General features: G+C 49.2%; 1 protein-coding gene across 1 annotated transcript in view; it reads right to left on the bottom strand.

Annotated features, from left to right (window-relative positions):
• Positions 1-7173: 7173 nt before the first annotated feature.
• IFT80 (intraflagellar transport 80) overlaps positions 7174-10166 on the bottom strand; it is a 474284-nt gene continuing 471291 nt past the window's right edge. Inside the window, exon 20 of the mRNA XM_086944208.1 lies at positions 7174-7354. Within this exon, the coding sequence (XP_086800334.1) occupies positions 7235-7354 (120 nt within the window). The 3' untranslated portion in view covers positions 7174-7234. The remainder of the gene's footprint in view (positions 7355-10166) is intronic.

Here is a 10166-nt window from a genome sequence, read left to right as displayed (position 1 = left end):
CAGGAGGCCATCGGACCCAGCAGCCGGAGGGCCATCCTAACCGAAACTCGGGATAAAGGCTGAAAGATCGGAATCAGAGCCTGAATATCCCGAACCCGCTGCTGGGGAGGATAAACTCGAAACTGTGCAGAGTCCAGAACCGCTCTGATGAAGAGGAGCTTCTGGGAGGGACTCAGATGTGACTTCGACACATTGATGGAGAACCCCAGCGAATGCAGGAGGTCGGCCGTAGTCTGGAGGTGGGAGACGACTGTTTGGGGCGAGCCTGCCTTCAACAACCAGTCGTCGAGATAGCGGAAGACTGGAACCCCTAATCTGCGCAGCTGAGCTGCGACCACCCCCATCACTTTCGTGAACACCCGAGGGGCACTGGTGAGGCCGAAGGGGAGCACAGTAAATTGAAAGTGCTCGTGGCTTACTGTGAACCACAGGTAACGCAGGACGGGAATGTGGAAATAAGCATCCTGCAAGTCCAACGCCACCATCCAGTCTCCAGGGTCTAGTGCAGCCAGAACCTGAGCTAACGTCAGCATCTTGAACTTCTCCTTCTGGAGGAAGGCGTTGATGGTCCTGAGGTCCAAGATAGGGCGCAGGCCCCCTTTGCCCTTCTTGGGAACCAGAAAGTAGTGAGAGTAACAACCTCGCCCTACTTCTGGGCCAGGAACGCGCTCAATAGCCCCTTCGCCAAGAGGGCCATAACTTCCTCTTGCAGAAGTTGCAAGTGATCCCCCGACATGCGGTGGTACTGCGGTGGCATGGCTTGAGGGGTCGCCTCGAAGGGGAGGGAGTAGCCCCTTTGGACGATTTGCAGCACCCACCTGTCCGAAGTGATGGCACGCCAGTGGAGCAGGTGATGGTGAACCCTGCCTCCAACTGGCGTGGGATGGGCCTGAAAGCTCAGACTAGGAAGGCTTTGCAGCAGATGCTGCGGGAGCGGATGTGGACTGACCGGCTCTCTGTCCCTCTGCTCCGCCACGGCGGAATGCACGTCTGTGACCGCGTTGAGGCTGGTTCTGCATCCTGTGGCTGGACGAAGGTGAGGGGGTGCCCCTTACTTTGCCACGAAAGGGGCAAAAATGCGAAGGTTGCAGGCGCTGGGCCGACAGACCCAAGGACTTGGCCGTAGCCCTGGAGTCCTTAAAGCGCTCCAGCACGCTATCTGCCTTGTCGCCAAAGAGGCGACGGCCATCAAAAGGCATGTCCATGAATGCGCTCTGGACATCCCCTGAAAAGTTTGTGGACCTCAGCCAGGCGTGACGACGAATCGCCACCGTCGTTGCAATCGCTCTGCCCAGCGATTCCGTAGTGTCAAGTCCACATCGAAATGAATGCTGTGCTGCATCCCCCGCCCCTCAACAAGAGCCTGGGCGAGCCATGTCCTGGCCTCCTCCGGACACTGGGGCAGCACGTCTGCCACTTTATCCCACAGAGAGTTAGTGTAATGGTCCAAAAGGCATGTGGCATTATTGGACCGCAACCCTGGACTGATGGAGGAAAACAGTTTCTTGCCAAACTGTTCCAGTCTTTTGAAGTCCCGGTCCGAGGTGCGGACGGGAAGGCGGTTTGGGTCTGGGAGGCCTGGATAACCAGACTCTCAGGGGTGGGATGTACGGACAGAAAGCAGGGGTCGCCCATAGCTGGGCGGTGGCGCCGGGTCACGTTCCCATCCACAGGAGGGACTGTGGTGGGTTTGGACCAAGTGCCCTTCAGAACGTCAGTGAGGGCTTCATTAAACTGCAGTAGAGGCTCCGAAGTGCTTACTGGCGGTTGAAGCACCTCGGTGAGGAGGTTAGTCCTCACGGCCGCTGCAGGGAGCTCAAGGCCCAAATCCTTGGCCGCCTTGCGCAGCACCACAGCATAAGTAGCTCCCTCCTCCGTAGCCACAGAAGGAGGAGATAAAATCAGTGTCAGGCGAAGTGTCTAGACCACTGACCTCCCCTAGCTCATCTGCTCAGTCCTGACTTAACTGCCACTGCTGTGCCAGAGGGTCCTCAGACCCCTCCCAGTCCCCCCCTTCGTCCGTGTCCTGATAAACAGGTAGAAATGACGGAGCCGGGGCGTAGGTGAACAACCCACCGTTCGGCATCGGAGACAGCGCCGATAGGCCCCGGTCCGATGCTGAGCCCGGGCCGGGGCTAAAACCGGGGCTGGTGTCACCCGAGGACGGCGCTGGAGGTGGCTCAGAGGGGGTTGGCGCCGGGGGAGGAGTCAAGAGGACAACCGGCGTCGACCGGGACCCAGGCCTGGATCCCACGGGGTCCTGCGACGCCAGGAAAAAGGCACCGGCAGAGCCAGGGGCCAAGCCGCCAGCAACACAGGGCTAGGAACCCCGGTCGGACCTGTGGGGCCCGAAGGCACGCTGGCGGGTCTCGACGGCGGAAAGAGAGTCCTCATGGCCACGAGGAAGTCTCGAATCTGCTCTGGAGTCGTATTGAGCCCAGGGACGGGAAGTGTGGGGCTGGATGTGACTGCGCCGGCTCCGCCGGTGCCGCAAGGGCAGCGCCAACTGAACCCTCGGCCAAGTTGCGCGACCGGCGAGGGGAGGTCGAAGAACGATGGTGCTTCTTCGACTTCTTTATGCCATGTCTCAACTTACCCGAGTGCGAGGACTTGGATCCGAACGATCGGTGATGACTCCGGCTCCGCGACCGGTCCCTCGACCCTCTCCTCGACCGGGACCTCGAGCGGCGTGGAGCCGACTGCTGGAGCTCGAGTAGCTTACGACGTCAAGGCCCGGCAGTCGGGGCTCGACTTGCCATCGTGGTCGGCCCCCAAATAGTAGAGACACCGGCGGTGGGGGTCGGTAACCGACATCAGTCGGTGACAGGCTTCACACGGCTTGAACCCAGGCATCCCTACCAGCACCAGGAGTCGAGTCGACTCGAAAAAGATAGACAAAAATGTCCAAAAAGTTAGTCAAAAAATGACTAAGGGGGGGGGGGGGGGGGGGGGGAGGAGCCAGGCCGGCGAACGCGATGGCCGCTTAGGCGTCCGGCTCCGTAAACCTTTCCGCCTCGCGCCTTCATCCTGAATATCATCCTCTGCCCGCATCACAGTGTTGTGCGTGTGAACAGATGCAGCCGCCGACCGTGTGCCTCCGGGATCTCTACCTGCCCTGACGCCGGAGATATGCTCTGTCTCTTCCCGCGGCCTGGACGATCATTGGAGCCGGGACCTGGAGTGGGGCACTGTACTGACCGCCGACACAACAATGGCGGCCATCAGATGTGAAGTCCGGCCGATCGCCCCGAGCGGGGATGCAGCTAGCTCCGATTCTCTGCCTGTGTCTGTATTCTAGCGTCGGAGCCGTGAAGCGATCCCGACCCACCATCGCAAGGACTGCTGCTCCCAGAGGGAGACTGCTAACTGCAGCGGCCATCGGATTTCCAACCCGGCTGTCCCTGAGGCGGGTGAGGCTTCCCCGAACTGCGTGGGGAGCGCTTTCATTGCTTGCGGGATCCGCCGGGTGGTCTCGGTGGCCTGGATTGCTACACTCGATCTCCCTGGCCTGTCAGTGGCATCAAGTCTTTGTTTGGTGCACGCTCCCAGTCTTCTATAGTTTTGGACGCTGACCGAGAGGCAGTTTGTGACTGCAACTTGTGGCTTTGGCCGCCTCAAGGAGAAGGACTTAATGTAACGGGGAGGAGTGCCTGCTTCGAGATGCACAGCGAAGGGTTGAAGGTTGGCGACCTGGTTTTGGCCCTTTGTGCCCTCCGCGGTGCCCTACAACAAAACGCACGAGACCTGGTGGACAGGCTGGACGCCATTATTGTCACCCCGAGGAGGGAGGCGCCATCCGTATCCTGTGCGATTGCCACTTTGCCTGTCCACACATCAGTGGGCTGTGTCTTTGCTACCCGATCAACTGTGGAGGCTGGGAGAGACCCGACTTCTACAACTCCTAGCTGGACACCGGGACTTTCCCTTAAATCGGAGATCGCAGGAGATGTGACGCCGAAGGGGCCAGCTGTCCATGTACCGACTTCGAGAGCTCCGACAAGGTTCCGTCAGTGCAATGGAATTGTTCCTATCACTCAATCACTGAAGGCCCCGTACACAGTCCCGCAGCTACGTTTGGTGGACATATTGGTGCGGCTTGATCCCCGCGATTACTCTGCTCAACATGGCCGACTGTTCTTCTCCCTTGGGATGTCTGAGTCTCCCGGCACTATTTCTTCAGACACTGACTGGTTGCTGTACATGGGTGAGCTTGATAGGGTGGGCCAGGGGTAGAGGAGATTCTACTGGGCAGAGACTGCTTCCGGACTGATGGAAATGGTGGTGACCTGGAATATTTTCACTGTGTATCTTTGCGGGCTAACAATGTATCTTATTACCCTCTTGCGGACAGATTGTCTCTGATTTAGTAGCAATTCTTGTGTAGAGGGTTGGCGCGGGTGTGGTGGGGCTGGCCTGGGGTTTCTCCTCCACTTCTTTCGTGACTACTTTTCTTATCTTTATATACACGTTTCTCTTGGGGGTTTTGTTTCTTTAGGGCGACAGGCACACTGCTAGGGGGGGTGGGCCATAGCCGTCTGCAGGAGTGCAGGGTGGGGGGTTGGGGGGATGGGTCTTCTTTGCTTTGTCCCTTTTTTGTTTCTATGGCTTATTTTTTCTTTCCCTTTCCCCTTTTTCTGGGATCTGGGTAGTGTATTCCTGTAATTTCTTCAGTTTGTTCTTATGGGATGGATGTTTCTGGGATGTGCCTAGGCATGATGGTTGGATTGTTATGGCGATGCAACTTGTAAAGTCCCGCTGCTTATCCTGATTAATACGTATTGGTGTTATTTTTCTCACCATAATCATCCTGATGTTGAATATCCTACAATATTGTAATTACGTCCTTTGTTTTTGAATGGATATACGGTTCCGGATCCTGTTCTTCTTTATATTTTAAAAATGAACCTTCATTGATCCTGTTATATATACGGCGAGCTGTGGGCGATTTTAAGTTGTTTCAGTTTTGTGCTGGCGGGATGCTGATTACTGTTTTTATGATGTACTTGACTTGATTGGATTAAATCGTACTAGCGGCCAGCCGGGATGGTTGTAGGCCCATACCTGTACCTGCCTAATATAATAATAAAGGTTCACCAAAAAAAAAAAAAAAAAAAAAAAAAAATGACTAAGGGTACGCTCTTCCGGATCTGCGCTTGCTGGCGCGGAAAAAAGAAGAACTGACGTCAGCGCGCGAGGGCGGCATCTAAGTACTCCAGGGACGTCATCCCGGCGATCACGACGCCAACGCGGAGCCGCAGACGACGCCTACCGACGCGCAGGGATACTGCTGACGAAAACTTTCCGGATCCGGTCTGACGCCTGCGGATATTCTAAGGTAGGGAATCTAACACTAACGTGTTTCTTTCAGATATGGGAAATTATCATGGGAAATTGGGAATATCGCATCCTATTCCCAAGACAATTCTAAATTTGTCTCACCCCCTCTCAACCAGGGATGGTATCAGATTTTAGCTGTGATATGTCCAAGGGGATGTGATTTTTCTGCATTGATTTTGATTTCCTATGCCATTAAAACAGCTTTTCCAGCGGAATCAGGAATTCCATAGATCTCATAATAAGGGCTACAGCGTACGGATGACACCTATGAAAATAGGGCTTTTGATGCAAACACACGGCTACCGGGGGTAGACTTGCCCATTTGCAGTGCGGACACAAGCATATATTTTTTCACAAAATCAAAAATAATGTTAACAGAAAATAGCTCCTCAAAGGGATTGCTTGTTCCAGAGTCTTGCAACAATTCCTGAAAACAATGCCAGTTTAGACTACTTTCTGTGATTCAGTTCTTTAGGCTCTAATTCTAGTTTGTCCAGTTAGGGATTAGACGACTTGAAAGTGTGGTTTCCAGCTGAGCCAGTATTTAAATTCTGTGTACGATTCCCGTATGATTGTATCGTTTCCTGGTGTCTGAAGGCAGCTGTCACTTGAATGTGTTAATTTATCAATACGTTATTGACTTGACTGTCTTGTCTGAAAGCAAAAAAGGATGACAGAGCGTGAACATGATAATGCACGTTCCAAATGATCTTTATAAAGCACTTGCTGTTAAAGAACAACAGATTAAGCTATACACAGGATGCCATCTACTAGTTAGATATAGAGAGAGGTTCATCTTTTAAATGACATTGAAACTTGTCAGTTACAAAAATAATGTATTTTTTTAATTCCACACTTTATATACGTTTACAACCAACCCAATGCAAAAGACACCAACTGTTTTGAAAATGATTTGGATATTTTAAAGGTAGTTCACATTTATAAATATTTTATTTGCTTAATTAAAAATCATTTCTTTATAGTAGTAGGGAGGAATGTACATAGGAAGAATATTCTTGTTGATAATTCAAGCATTAACAGAAGGGCAAACAAATTTGATATCTAACTATCTATCTATATCCATATATATATCTCGCAAGGAACTCCCTGACCGCCACTAGGAAGGAGCGCCAAAGGGTGGAGGAGCAAACCAGACAAATCTCAGTCCACCACCCGAATTGAAGCGCTCACTAAGGAAGGTGCATGTACGCTAATTGTTTAGTCACTAAACAGACATGGTGCTTTTCAGCCCAAAGTCCTTGACCCGGGCCATGGATACATAGATATATATATATATATATATATATATATATATATATAATATATATAATATATATATTATATATATATATATATATACACACACACCAAGCTCCGTCCGCGGAGCGAAACGCGTCAAGGAGGGTACTTGCTCTTGCACTTTCTGCATAATAAAATGCACTGCTGATATTGAATTCCTGTGCTGGCTGATTATTTATCATTATATTTTCGAGTGGAAGCTTTGGAGGTCTGCGCCCGTTCGAGCCGCATCTAGAGCGGTTGGGAGCCTGTTTGAGATATATATATATATATATATATATATATATATATATATATATATATATATATATATATATATATATATATATATATATATATATATATATATATATATATATATATATATATATACATACACACACACACACTTGCCAAAATTAGTTATAGAAAATAAAATGTTGATTGTACAAGAATTGGCAATGTAAGAGCAGTCACTTTACAGCTTATTTACAGATACATAACCTAATAACATAAATGTGGGCAAAGGTATAATAATTAGGTTCTGAACAGAAACAACAACATATAAATATTTTTATTTACATATGCATACAAACATATAAAATCGCAATGACTGCCTTTAGCGTACTGAAGAAAGGCTACTTCTGACTGAAGGTGCTGCCGATCCTGAAATGTGGTCCCTCTCTTTGGCAAGTTCCATTTCAATTTTGGCCTTGATTGTGTCCCATTCCACTACAACCTGCAGGTTCAAACAATGCCTGTTAAAGTTGACCAACTACAACAAAATGTTGATTGCTAGGAGAAAACAGACACACTTTAAAACCAAGCCACAAGCAAAAGGGCACAGATTCTGTGGCGCACTAGGGTACATGAAGAAAAAAAGTCACTTGAAGCCAACCTCATTTTATTATTCAGACACATTCAAAGGAATTAGTTACTGTAACTCCAGTTCTCGAAGAATGGTATCTTTCATAGATTCACATGCATGAATCATTCCCCATAATCAGGGCGAGAGACCCCAGTCATTTTAAACCGCAATAAATAGTGATAAATGGCCCATACAACAGTGTTTGTTTAGTATCAGATTAACTTTATGTGAAAGGACTAGAACTTTGGCTAATGAGACTAATGTGCTAAACACTGCTTACCAAAAAGGCCACCATACCTCACATTTCTACCGCACTTCACCTGCGAGAAGTCCGAGTACATGGCTCTCATCTATCTTGATAATTAGATATATCTTTTTAGAGAAGGCAAACTTTCATTACAGCATTTATAAAATATACTGTATGAAATTAGCTTTTTTTTATCTCACCCAAGGGCCTCATTACAAGTTGCCTAATAATTGGTAAAGGAATACCAGGCGGTCTGAATCTCCAATTATGGCCGGTATACCCACACCGAATATCCGGCATCACAAGTAATCCTTCCCAGAATGGGGAATAACATGAGAACCTTAAAGTACCAGGTCCTATTCTGCATGAAATCTTCCCCTATAAGCCAAATAATGGACCCTTTCCTGCTGTAATTGTCAAACTGCTTTTAGCCAGTAAAGGGCCGCAAGGAGGGGTTAGTGCGGGTTGGAGGGTGCAGGGCAGGGAGGCCATCTGCAGAATGCAAGTTTGTAACCTGCTCACTTGGGTATTTTCTTCCACCACCTTGTGGAGCTGAAGTGGTGCAGGGGTTATGGTGAGGTTTGGAATGGGCTCTGCTCCTTATTGCAGCTTCTGCACCGACCAGCCACAGTTTTATGCGGTGCAGATCCACAACAGGTAAAATCTGGTCTTGTGATTCCAGACCTGCTATTTTTGGGTTTGGAAACATCGGACTACTTGCAGTTGCTCAGAGCAGTATCTACCACCCCCAGGGTTACTGCACCACAAAACTTGTGATGAGAGCTCAAAGAACAATTACTTACCTTCTGTAACACCTTATCTGGTATAGATATGATCTAGCCGCAGATGCCTTACCTTTGAATTTTCCAGGCATCAGACTGGATCTGGAAGAGTTTTCTTTTAGTAATACTCTTGCGCGCCAGTAGGTGACGCCGGTCAGCTTTGCGTGAAGTCGGCACTGTAGTGACGCCCACGTCACCTATACAGGCACCACCTCTATGCACTGACGTCCGTTACTTTTCACAACTTTCCACACCAGAAGCACGGAGCCATGAGGGGCACAGACATTGGTGTGTTTTGAAAAACTAGGGCCCTTAAAGGGATCGCCCTGATCTAGAAACCTGTCCACAGTGTGGGAAGGATGGGAGGGTTGATATCATCCCCGGAGGAGGGACTGCATACAAGTTTAGACCAGAAAGTCCTGAAAGACAGAATGGCCAAAGAGGTCTTCCCTGCGGTTGAGGCAGTAATGCTTTGTAAACGTGCAGGAATGCCCATGTTGCTGCCTGACAAATGTCGCAGACTGGATCTCCACTTTGTAATGCTGTGGTAGCAGCCTTAGCTCTGGTGAATGAGCTCTTAAGCCTTCAGGAGACTGTTTCGTTGCCAGAGCATAGCAAATCTTGATGCAGAAGACGACCCATCTTGAGATCGTCCTTTTCTGCACCTTACGACCTTTCTTTGCCCCAACGTACCCAATGAAGAGTTGGTTGTCCACCCGGAATTCTGTTATGCTGTCAAGGTAGAACGATAATGCTGTTTTTGGATCCAGGCTGTGGAATTGCTCTTCTTCCTTAGAGAAATGCGGCGGAAATAGAAAATGGGCAAGGTGATAGATTGCCCCACATGGAATTGTTATATCACTGTTGGAAGGAAAGAGGCCCTAGTGTGAAGCACCAACTTGCCAGTAAATCTTGTCAGGCAGGAAGGACTAGATGACAAAGCCTGCAATTCGCTCACCCTCCTTGCGGATGTGTTTGCTGCTTAAAATGCTGTTTTGCTGGTAATCCAGAGAGGAAAATTGTGCAGAGGTTCATATGGAGCACACATCAGAAAGGTGAGAATCAAATTAATGTCCCACTGAGGCTTAATGAAAGAGTAATGTGGGAACATGTGTAAAAGGCCTTTAAGGAATCTATTTACAATGGAAGATTTAAATAATGAGGGTTGGTCTTGCAGCTGCAGAAAGAAGATAAGACGAAGGGTACCCTTTTAGAGTGCCCATAGCAGAGCCCTGCTGGGCATGGGTTAAAATAAAAAGCAAAACATCAGAAAGGGTAGCAGAAAGAAGGTCAATAGACTTTTCTGTACAATATATTACACATTTGTTCCATCAGCAGGTGTATACCATCTTGGTGGAGGAAAGCCTGGCTGCCAAAATAACATTACAGACTTCGGAAAGAAGGTCAAATGCTATCAGCTCCTGCCGCTCAATCTACACGCAAGAGGGTTGAGAGTTGACAGGTTTGGGTGGAGGACCCTTCCCTGCTGCTGCCTCATTAGATGCTCCCGAAGGGGCAGTCTGATTGGAGGATCCATACTGAGTTGGAGAAGTTCAGGATACCAGACTCTTCGTGCCCAGTCCAGAGCCACAAGAATGACTTGGACCGGGTCTTTCCTGATATTCTTGAGAAACCTGGGCTGGAGTGGTATGGG

Source organism: Lissotriton vulgaris, chromosome 11 (genome assembly GCF_964263255.1).
Source record: "Lissotriton vulgaris chromosome 11, aLisVul1.2, whole genome shotgun sequence".
NCBI lineage: Eukaryota > Metazoa > Chordata > Amphibia > Caudata > Salamandridae > Lissotriton > Lissotriton vulgaris.
The sequence above is the reverse complement of the archived record's forward strand: the minus strand, read 5'-3'. Positions and strand labels throughout refer to the sequence as shown.